The following is an 11,244-nucleotide window of genomic DNA, read 5'->3' as shown; positions in this document are numbered from 1 at the left end:
GGGGGTCTCTGCCTGAGAGGACAAGGGAGGGAGGGCTCCAGCAGGTAGGGACCAGGGAGGAGTACCCCCCCACACCCCCTACTCACGCGCCCAGGCTGAGGTGGGAGTTCAGCTTGCCGGGGCCGGCGACAGCCTCGAAGCCGAGCGCCTGCAGGCAGAGCCAGAGATGCTCCCCTTGCCAGGCCGCCGGAAGGCCGCACGGCGCGGCCGGACCGCTCATGGCGGGGGGGGGGAGGGGCCGGGAGTCTCTATGGCGAGGGCCTCTCCCTATAAGCCCCCCCCGCCCGCTCGTAGCCCACGCGCCATTTTGCGCGTCCCGCCAACGGCCCAGGAAACGCAACGTCACGCCGCCACGCCGGCTGATGAGCTTCTTCCCGCGCCGGGCAGAAACAAGAGGGGAGCGAGGCGACTCCCGGCATGCAACGCAGCCCCTCCCCCGTCTTCAGTGCCCGCGAGCTCCGGACCCGCGTTCCGGGCCTCCCGCATCGCCTGCTGGGAAATGCAGTCTCCCTGGGGAGGGCGATTAGTGCCTGCTACCGCTCAGCTGGGCCTGTGTAAGCTGCTCTGAGCCCGCGAGATGTGCAGGGGTCCGTTAGTTGCTTTCAGATGATGCCAGGCCTTTATTTGTCCTTCCCCAAACACGGCAGGGCATCTTACGCTGCAGAGAGCTCAGACCACGACAGGGCAAGAATTGTCCTAGACACCCAGGTTTCCCAGTGGGAAACCCCTAGGCTCATCTCGTGCCACCTTCACAGGCCCAAGCAGGGTTCGCATTGCCAGGAACCGGAGGGGCTCTCTCTCATGGCACCCTGGGGTGTGGCAGCAACACCCCAGTTGAGAATCACACCGGGCACTTCTACACAGCCGTTAATGTGCCTTAATTACTGTTGGAAAAAACCTTCTTTGCAAGCTTTCGCATGCAAACACCCTTTGTCAGCCTAAGGAAGTGTCTGCCACTGGTTTGTGCTCTTCCTGTATGAAATATAATCTTTTATAATGTACCCCCTCTCCAATTGAAGGGATCAGAGCAGGTGCATGAGCACTATGGGCAGCGTAGGGACCCTCCTTCCCCTATGGAGCAGAACCAGGTCACCAATGAAGACATAACCATATACCTTTTAATGAGGAAAACAATAGTGGGAACGTAACGTATAAACTAGGGGATATAGGTGTTGCATAAATTGCTGATTTTATCCCCTGGAGGCTAGTCCAATTCACCTCTAGAAGAGAGTCACACTTTCAGGCTGGGTCCAACTCTATTTTATTGCTTGCAAGCAGGCCGACAGGAGAGCTTGTTGCTCAGATCAGTGCCAACCCTAAACAAAGCGCACATGCTGCTTTTATTGAGCTAGCAATTTTTTTCAGTTGATGTGTTACATTTTGATTGGTCATTACAAAACAAAACCTGGGCAACATGTAAGACATGGGTAGTGGGCCATCCTGTACCGTGTGGGTGGAAAGTTACAGAATGCAGGGGTTAATACTAAAACAAGGAACAAAGAAACATAGAGAAAAGTATCTATTTTCGCTACATAGGGAACACTACAATGCCCGGTGGGGTGTGATTCAATAAAGGTTAGGCATTTACATTTGTAGACATATTCATCCAGTTGACAAAAGACTGGTTTAACGAAGTATAAAACACAAACAGCACAACAAACAATACTGGTTGGCAAAATATAAAATGCACAAAATACAAAACATCAAACAAGATATGATGGGTATAGGTACCTGGAGGGGGTGGAAAGGGAAAACACAATGACCACCTTCTACTGGGACAAGAAATCCTCCTTGTTGCTTCACTCACCCCTACTCTGCCCAGCTGGGACTTAAACTTGTATCTGCCACATCGTAGGCAGAAACTCTACCACACAGCCACCAGTGTTGGTACTGTGCCAAGCTGCTAGGGGTTTTGACCTTTCAGAAGCCCCTGCCTCACATCAAGCTGCCCTACCTCTTACTGGAAATAGAGTTGGGAACCTCTCAGGGCACTGCTCAGCTTCTTGCTGGAATTGATGAACCTCTCCTGTTGGCTGCAGCCTCTTGTACGGGGATCCTGGGTCCCAGCAGGGAGCCTCTCCTGCTGGCTGTACACCACACTGTTGAGGGTCCAACTGCTGCCTGCAGGTCCCACTCCTTCAGGCTTTTCTGGGGCAACTGCTCCCACCCCGCTGGCCCTGCTCTTGCCAGCTCTTTGAGACTCCTTCCTCGTCTGCTGGCCCAGCTCTTTGAGACTCCTTCCTCATGATCCCTCACTGGTCCTCCCTGAGTCAGCTGCTGCGCTGCCCCTTTTATCCCTCTCTGGGTGACCCGAGGGGCCAATCAGAGGGCATGGAGGGTGAGTTTCTGGGGCCTGATTGGTGAGGAAAGGGAATCCCAAGCCCTCCAATCATCTCTTACCCTTTCAAAACCCCTGTGACAAATCACCACCAGCTAGCCCATCACAATAATATAAAAGATTTTATACTATAAAAGATTATATTCCATTCAGGGACATAAAAGATCTTTTAATATAAAATTGTCTCATATAAAATCTTTTATATTTCATCCAGGAAGAGCACAGACCAACTGCAGATTCTTCCTCAGCCTGCCGAAGAGTGTTTGTACCCAAAAGCTTACAAAGAAGAATTTTTCCAACTATTCGAGTTGGTCTAATAAAAAATATCGGATTTGCTCAAAGAACCTTGTCTGCCTATGTTCTTAGACCAACACCTATACCCCTTAATTACTGTGCATTTAGTTTAGGATTTATTTAATGAAGTACTAACTAAATGCACCGTAACTAGAGTTCCTGCGCAGCAGTGCTGGCACACAGTTATTTTGTGATGCTTACTGCACATTAGCCTAATAACCACGCTACTGTGTAGTAGGCCATTAACCACCATGCTACTGACTGCACAGTGTTATTTAGCCTAACACACAGTGTCTCATAGACACGCTCACTGTAACAAGTACATATTAGATGCAGCAAAAGCGCTAGTGGGCTAGAGCTCGCTTGGTGGGGGGCTGTGAAGTGAGGGCCAGGGAGCAGCATAAGGAGAAAGAGATTTAAATAGAAAGTGAGAAGGAGGGTAGAGATGGGAGAAGCAAACAAGCTAGGATGATATACTTGGGGATGGTCCTACTTTGATGGTCCTACCTTCCACAGGTGACTGGTGCCACCTTAGTCAGGGGGGCACGTGCCCTCCCAGCAACCAGAGGGGGGGTCCCCTGTGGCAATCTCAGTGACTTGTGAGGGGGAGGGTCCCTGCGGAAAAACTCACTGACTGGGAAGCAGCCACATTGCTCCCGGAATTGGCCACAGCACTAGCAGAAGTGGCCGCATTGCTACATCCAGCATTCCCACTCCCCGGCCAGCACTTGCAGGGAGGGCACCAGCGTTCCCACCTGCCCCCCCTTGCCTGCCACCTAAGCAGGGAGCATGACCAGTCAGGGGGTGCACCAGAACTCTCAAGGGGTGTATGTGCACCCCCATGCACCCCCTACGCATTGCTACTGCTACCTTCCAACCCTAATTTCCCTTGATTCTATGAAAAGAGCCCAAAGGGGTCACAAAAGTGAGTCCAGGTAACAGGCTAAGAACTGCAGCCCCTGTTTGAACCATACACGAGAGTCCAGCCAGACATAAAACCACAGGACCCTAGAGAAGTCAGACTGGAAGGGACCTACCTCCAGAGGTCACCTAGACCACCCCCTTGCCTGAGGCAGGACCATCCCTATCCAAACCACCCTATACAATCCATAATCAACTCTGATACAACAAAGACCTAAGACCCTAACCTGCCACAGGTAAAGCAGAGGAATAATGGCAGCCAATATCTAGCTTCTATGAAATGCTGCTGATAAATGTTCAAGAGATCCTGGGTAGAGGACCATGCCCCCCACCACCCAGGAGGCAAAAACCCCTATTCTGAACCAATCTGACCATGAGGTAAAATTACTTCCTGACCCCAAACTCGATGATCAGTCTGCCCTGAGCAGAGGGGCAGTCTGTGACTAATTTCTTATTCTTCAAATTCCTGTTTAAATTGGTTTCCAAAGGCTTGCTGCCTAAGAACAGCCACTTTGGGGCTTTGTTCAGGTTCAGACCGCATCTGGCTCTGGCTGGGCAAAAAACCTTCTCAGTGGTCCCTTGTTCCTGCATCACAGCCTGAGGTTATTTTGGTATCATAACTAAAGGCACTAAATCATAACTGTCCAACCATGGTCTATGCTGCCTCTGACATGGGCTACACTGCCCCATCACCTCATCTTCAAAAGGAAACAGAAGCTGGAGGCGGCGGCAATGGCAGATCCAGAGGCATGGTCATACCCCTCTTTCGGGCCATGCTTCAGAAGCAGCAGCTGGGAAGTTTAAGTCCCTGAATGAGGTAAGAACCCCCTGCTTTAGCGCCTCCTTCCTTCCCCGCCATGCTTGGCCACACATCCCCTCCCCTCTCATTCCCCCTCAGCACATACCCTCCCCTCTCATCCTTTATTTCCCCCTCCTGATGCTAACACTATCTCTGGCTGACCCTGGGGTAGAAGGAACTCCGAAGCCAAGAATAAGGGCAGCAGAAACCCACTAGCTGCAAGTTAAGCAGTTGTGGGCTGCATGTAGCCTGTAGGCTGCCAGTTGGACAGCCCGGAATTAAATGAATCCCCCTCACTGACTTTCCATGTCCTTTCTCTGCTTCATTTATCATGTTTTAATAGGCATTTCACTTATGGACCATACAGCATTATTACCAATTACAAATTGCCATTTCTAAATCAGAGCTACATTCTGGTCCTTTTAAAATTACTTCCTATGGAAAAAGCTTTCATTGTGATTATTCATTGCTGGGGAATTAGTTACAGGAAACAAAGAAAGGAAATAAAACTGCAGCAAACCTAAGATTATATATAACTCAAACTTTATTTCAAGGCATTGTAGTGTCTATACCTTAAAACTTTCACAACAATCAGCTTTTATATTACTATAGAGTGGCCTTGTCAACCTCATCCTATAGTAAGGGCAGAATTATATTTTTAAGCAGAAGCTCTGGGCCTACTCTACAAAATTAGCACCATGTAATACTTCTGAACTCACAAGGGCCTTCCTTGTGATGTCAGCAGGATTTGTGCACAAAGAACACAGAATATAGTCATTAGCACTCAATAAACCTGATCCTGCTGCACTTATGTACCCCAAAGCTCCCTCTGAAATTAGCAGGACGTGTGAGAAATACAGAATCAAGCCTTCAGCATGCAGTTGATTGCTCTAGTCAGTTATCACTGAAAGTGATGGGCTGTTTTTAAATCCAGGATTTACACCAGTCAGATCACTTAATCCAATTTTTACTGTCTGTCTCTTACCCATGTCTCTCTTCCATCCTTCTATTTTTGCCATTTCTCTCACTTCTTTGAGATCACTCTTCTTTTTCCTGTTTATCTTTTTTTTTTTTCTTTCTGCCTTCTTACTTGCTGTTTTTAGCTCTCAACATCATTTTTATGTCATTTGCCCTTCTCTAACCACAGTCCTACTCTTGATCTCACCAAGTTCCCAGCCATGGAATGTACGTAGAGGAAAATGGAGATTTTTTTCATACATGAAGCATTATACACAAAGGAATCCTGCTTCAAGCTTTTAAGAAAAAGGGCCAAACTGAAATACAACTCGACTAGGATCTGATGATCAAATCCAAGTCTGCTGCCATTTCTAGCAAGGAAGAGGTAGATGCAGAAGTGCTTTACACAGATCCTGAAAAGGAAAGATCTAGTCAGTAATGTTTGTAGATACCCCTTTGGTCAAAGTACTAAAATTGCTGTTTTGGCTGCCACTGGCAGCCAAACAGTCACCTGGTCATAAATTAATTTGCACATCAGATGAGAACATTGATCAGGCCACATTTGGACCTCATGAGGAAGTTTGACACACATGCTACTTAGGTAAGCTAACATGTATTCCTTAGGAAAAAAGACACTAATCAGAAATTTGATACAGCTAAGTTAAGCCATATTGATCCAAAACAACCTCTACACTCCAAAAGCTGGATAGTTTTCTTTTTAAAAAGCCAAAACAGAACTTAACATGGCAATAAAAGTTATACTGAATTAAGAGAACAGTGTTGTGCCCAATCTTTATTCACCTCTTTGTCCCATGATGAAAGGGCCATTTGCATGTGAAAAATCTGACTGGTTTTCCTCATCCAAATCCAAAATATCTGGAATCTCATCAGATTCTGAAGACAAGTCTGTAATAGAGAAATCTAGCACCTGCAGAGGAAGAAACTCAACATAAATTTGAAAGTACAAGTTTGAACAGCCTGTTTTCAACACAAACAACAAAATTTAGACTTCAGCAGAAGCCAATGGAAGTTTCAAGTGCTCAGAGCACTAACACAGGAACAAAATATGCTGTCCAATCTTACATAGATGAGTTAGACTTGGACAGATAGAAGAGACAGACAAGCAAGGCATATAGCAGTTGCTTCTAATAAAGTTGGAGCAAAATTGCCATCAATATAGGACATATGATGATAATTTGGGGAGGTAAGTTAAGAAAGGACATAACCTAATACGAATGGTCTTTTGTATACCTCAGATCTGCTGCAAGTTTGTTATATTATCTTTATATTTAGTCTGCTATGTAATGCAGATATGAGGGTGGTTTTGAGAATGATGTAGTGGTTATGCAAGATGCCAGACTGAGAGCCTGTTTATCTACAAAACAGGTTTGGCACAGGTGGTATTGGTACAAAAATGCTCTGTATTGTACCAATACAGAACCTTGCTTTCTGAACCTTGCTCTGAAGAGACTGGGTGAGGAAGGGGCTGGTTACAATGGTGTGGTATTAACACTTCCCAATAGTATGGCAAGGAGAATAGAGAGTCTATACGCATCTATCTATCAAGTTGTTAAGGTGGGGGGTGGGATTCAAAATTACCCTCATAGTAGAATGAACACTTCTCTACTCCAGGTGGAGAATACTGACTGAATCACTTAGGAATACCTCATGCACATCATTCTTCAGCTTGTAATATATATTATTGGTGTGAATGTTAAATAGTTGCTAGGTCAAAGCTATTTCCATATGCAGATTGGTTAGCAGACCACTCAGCATACCTGGAATGACTGGCGACTGTCCAGAAGTACACAGGTCAGCTAGGTGCTTCAGTTCCGTTGTAATTTAAGCTACTTTAATACTCTAATACAGTGTGTTCCCAGGTATAAGGCACCTGCAAATAACTGTTGATCCTGCTCAGTGCCTCCTGCCATTTCAATTACTGCATAGCATTGGCAGCAATTCCCTTTGCTACCAATTACATACACTGGTATCGGAGAAAGCAGCAACTACAAAGGCAGCTGGAGCAGGGGTAGGTACTCTCACCTGCCCCCTACTACAGTAGGAAGTAAACCAACAAAATCTGGAGAACTACATGGTTTGTCTGCCTTTGTGCGCATACATGTGTTTGGTTCTGGATGCATGTGCACACGTGTTTGTTATGGGTATGTTCTGGTTCTCCATGTTCGTGCACATGGTTCTCCGTGTGCATGTGCGTTCATCTGGTTCTCTCTGCTCTCCTCTCTCTCATGCGTCTCTCTTTTCCCCTCTCATTGCAACATGCTCAATAAAAAAGGAATACACAGAGGCAACACTTATGCTTATGAAATATACTAATATGCAGTGCATGCTGCCATGTACACACCCCACCCCCCTTTTTCTGGCATGCCAGCACTGTGGTACCTTCCAAAGTAGACAGTGTGGTTTTTTCAGCACTCCAGCAAAAAAAAAAAAAAAAAGTTGCCTACCCCTGCATTACTACAATCTTAAGATGTACCAGTATAGTCCTGTAAAAAGGGACTTGAATTAACCACCTTCTCCCACTATGTTTAAAGTGATTTGTGAAGTGTCTCATATTTTCATTTCAAGCCAAAGATAAAATTGAAGGGTTTCTTGTTGCTACAAGTGTTGCTCATTTTAAATTATACAAGTATGCTATGAAAAAGAAAGATAAATATCAGTTATTGTAGAGTGTTGGAGCAACTTACAAAAAGAAAAGAAAGACATAACAAGACACAGCAACTGAGTGAAATCTGTGGAGTATTAGATGTCCCATGTAGATGATACTTAGAAGTTAGGATCCTTTTGCTTAGAGCAGCGATTGTCAACAAAAATGCTAGGGCATTCTGGGATGTTGAATATTAACACTTTAGTGTGAAGACGCCCAGAACATGATTCACAATATAAAACTCAGAGGTTTCAAGTAGAAAGCAGTAGCGTCAAAAGCCATTCTGAACAGTTCTCATTTCTCCTATTGCAAACAGCCTAGGAAACTGCTCTATTATTTCTCCACAGTCAAAGGGAGTGAAAGCCAAAAGGAAAGCGGATGTGGGAGCACTACTCTTAAGTGTCACAAGATACAGCACAAGTAGGCCTGCTTGGGGAAGGGCCTTATAAAAAGTCATGAAAGAGTCAAAAAGAGAGAAGAAATCTGACCAAGTGAACCGTGGTTGACTGAACTGGTATCCTTTAGCCCTGTACTTCAAGTTCAGAGCTTGTGTGTTATATTCTGTGCATTAAATTTAATGTGTGCAGGCAGAGAAGGCAGGGTAAAAAATTCATACCCCATACACCTTTATCTGTTCCTGAGCTATGGCCAGTTTCCCAGCCATAGGAGAATTGGACGTCTCTTTTCCTCACTCAGGTATGGAGACCTTATGAGGAGACCCTCAGCTGGTCACACAGCTGCTTGGGCTCAGAAAACAGCTGCTCCTTGGTGATGCTGAATAGAAGGTGCACCAAAAAACACCAGAAGGCAAGCATACCAGACTTATATTAGCAGTTCAAAAGGAGGCAGTCAACTGGCACTCCACTGACGTGCTTATATTTTATTTTATTTATTTTTTTAAATTATAAACACTCCAGAACAACTCTTCAAGCTGTTTTTAGTACCAGGTCAAAGACGACATTCAAGCTCTGGATCATAGATTCAGGGACAATTTGCCACATTTCAAGTAGCAGGTACTCCAGAATATGGTTGCAAGAATCCCCCTGAAAAGTCCCAGGAATCTTAGAGTGTGCAGGTGTCTTCCAACACCTGTACCTTTATGTTCAGTGTAAGATTAATAGCCTTTTGGTTTCCAGCTTGAAAATATTCTGAAGCATGGCCCCAAAGCCTTTATTTATAATCCTTCAGTAATGGTTTACTTAAGACTGGATATTTTCCACAACCTGACTAGTTTAAAAACTAAAACTTAGACAGGTAGTAACAATGAGTTGGAATGCTGAAATGCATGTTTTTGATTTTGACCGGCTGGTGGCCTGTTTGGAAATAGACTAGTGATGCTGCAATACTGGAGCCTGCAATCCATTGTAAGTAATAAGCAGCATGTTAAAGTTTCCTTTTACCTTAGTGGAAAATGACCAGATAGACTGAATGAGGCCAAGTTCAGAGGGGCCTCCCCACCCAGATATCAAGATATTTTGGTTTCTGAGTGTATTTGACACTAGTAAAGCCAAGTACAGATCAACAGGAGAGGTCAGCCAAGGCAGGATGCATTAGAAACCGCATGCATAAAATACAGGTCCTGCCTGCAGTGCAGGCAGAACATACTAGTGTCTAGATCCTTTTGTTCCCACTAATCTCAGACACTGCAGAATAGTTATTCCCCATAATTTGGCATTTCACCAAGGCAAATAAGCATGGACAAAACACAGTAAAAACTAAGAGGGTACAGGTGTGGAAAGGTGTATGAGAAGTCTAGGAGAGGAAACAAATGCAGCAGCAACATCTGACCCATCTATACAGAGATTGCACTTGTGGCACAAATTGGTAGACCAGCAGTTTGTGTCTACTTGATTTACATTTCAGGCCTGCCTCCTGCTAGACCTAGTTCAAGCAAGGCAGGGAGTCATACGGTTTAGAATGCTAAAAATGCTTGAGTTGCCTTTTTACACCATTCAAAATGAGACAGACTTTGGCTGCTGAAGCATTTATTACTAACATACAAAAGAGTGTTACAAACAAGGTCAAGGAGGCACTACAAAGACACACAGGGAGTAGGCACCATGGTACAAACAGCATGAATCTGGTTTCTACCATTTTGTAATGGTAGCTCTGCCTGACCAAATTAGAAACCCCTCAGACCTGAACAAGTAGTAAATCCTCATTAAGACATTAGTATCTTGTCTTTAAAGAAATAGGTAGCTGTGTAGGTCACAAGTGTCCAAATCAAAAACTATAAAAAGATTAGTGCTCAATCTGTACTTGTTCAAAACAAGTCTGACAAAAGTCCCATGTACGGTATAGTAGCTGAGACTATTAAAAATGGTTTATTTGGCTTTTCTCCTGCACAGATCATAGACTAGCCAGAACTCTGGCTTTCACAAGTTATATTTAAGCTAACTTTGTACTTTCACTATCAGCCAGTATAAGGCTTCTTAACCAGGTAGCTAAACAAGGCGTCTTGTCTACCGTAAATAGCAGAAGCTTACAAGCCTCAAGGCACTTACTGTTTGCATGAGGCACTGCTATCCCAGGACAATAATGTCCATCTCCAAGCAAAGGTCCTTTCCTGGGGTTAGGAAGAGAGAGTTCAGTGCTTTAGTCTAATCTATCTTGTTGGTTTTGCTCCAACCAATGACCCGACTGCTAGAGTAGTCAATTCACCTCGTTTGGTCAGACTGCAAAGTACACATGCTACAAATTTAATCTGTGCTGGTTTCAGGCTGTTTGTCTTCCTGGCTGGCATTTTCCTCCCCTTCACCCTTGTGCTCAGCATGCTGAGACCCAGCCAGTTGTGGGTAAAAGGGACCTACCAGCCAGTTGAGTGGCGTGTTGTTAACTAGATAATCCATCACATCATCCAGAGACTCCTTCATTTTCTTCAGTTGTTCTTTGCTTGTGGCAAGGATGTTATCAGAGATTTCATGGAAAGAGGAAGTAGAACAGAAGCTTCTGTAGATGTCATCTGCCATCACCCCAATATGGTGGGCCTGATCCTGGACGTTCTGTGGCAATCCCTGTATGCTTGACATAAGGGCGAGGCAGGTGGTCTGGAGCTGCCGAGTCAGGCTCTGTGCAATAGCTAGTGTGCGTGACTCAATGTGCTAGGGAAAAAAATGTGCATAATAGCACTTCATCATCTTGAATTTAGCCAGAGAGCAGAATTACTATGATAAAAATCCATGACCAGAATGAAAGCAAGAGATTAAAGACCTGAATTAGGGCTTTAGTTTCAGAGACAGAAGACTTCAGATTTTGACTGGGGGGGGGGGG

At 45.1% G+C, this 11,244-nt stretch overlaps 2 protein-coding genes and 1 long non-coding RNA gene across 11 annotated transcripts in view; 1 reads left to right on the top strand and 2 right to left on the bottom strand.

The window, feature by feature from the left end:
• LOC109297622 overlaps positions 1-6,102 on the top strand; it is a 10,313-nt gene extending 4,211 nt beyond the window's left edge. Inside the window, exons 2-3 of the long non-coding RNA XR_002097364.1 lie at positions 2,329-2,338; positions 6,020-6,102. This is a non-coding gene — a long non-coding RNA (uncharacterized LOC109297622). The remainder of the gene's footprint in view (positions 1-2,328; positions 2,339-6,019) is intronic.
• HAUS6 (HAUS augmin like complex subunit 6) overlaps positions 1-10,856 on the bottom strand; it is a 40,930-nt gene extending 30,074 nt beyond the window's left edge. For 2 of the 8 annotated variants that reach the window (XM_019517515.1, XM_019517519.1), the window contains exon 1: positions 10,785-10,856. Coding sequence is in view for 4 of the 8 variants with exons in the window: in XM_019517525.1 (XP_019373070.1) it covers positions 87-220 (134 nt within the window). In the remaining 4 variants the exon portion in view is untranslated. Of the gene's footprint in view, positions 1-86; positions 390-10,784 lie in introns of those variants that run through there. The other 6 variants (XM_019517514.1, XM_019517521.1, XM_019517518.1 and 3 more) reach the window with 4 other exon arrangements.
• The window catches only part of PLIN2 (perilipin 2), an 11,719-nt gene continuing 6,380 nt past the window's right edge, over positions 5,906-11,244 (bottom strand). Inside the window, exon 8 of one of the 2 annotated variants that reach the window (XM_019517527.1) lies at positions 5,906-6,237. In XM_019517527.1, coding sequence (XP_019373072.1) covers positions 6,103-6,237 — 135 coding nt within the window. In that variant the 3' untranslated portion in view covers positions 5,906-6,102. Of the gene's footprint in view, positions 6,238-9,942; positions 11,076-11,244 lie in introns of those variants that run through there. The other variant, XM_019517526.1, reaches the window with a different exon arrangement.

Source organism: Gavialis gangeticus, unplaced genomic scaffold, assembly GCF_001723915.1.
Source record: "Gavialis gangeticus isolate Ggan-Ray unplaced genomic scaffold, GavGan_comp1, whole genome shotgun sequence".
Taxonomy (NCBI): domain Eukaryota; kingdom Metazoa; phylum Chordata; order Crocodylia; family Gavialidae; genus Gavialis; species Gavialis gangeticus.
The sequence above is the reverse complement of the archived record's forward strand: the minus strand, read 5'-3'. Positions and strand labels throughout refer to the sequence as shown.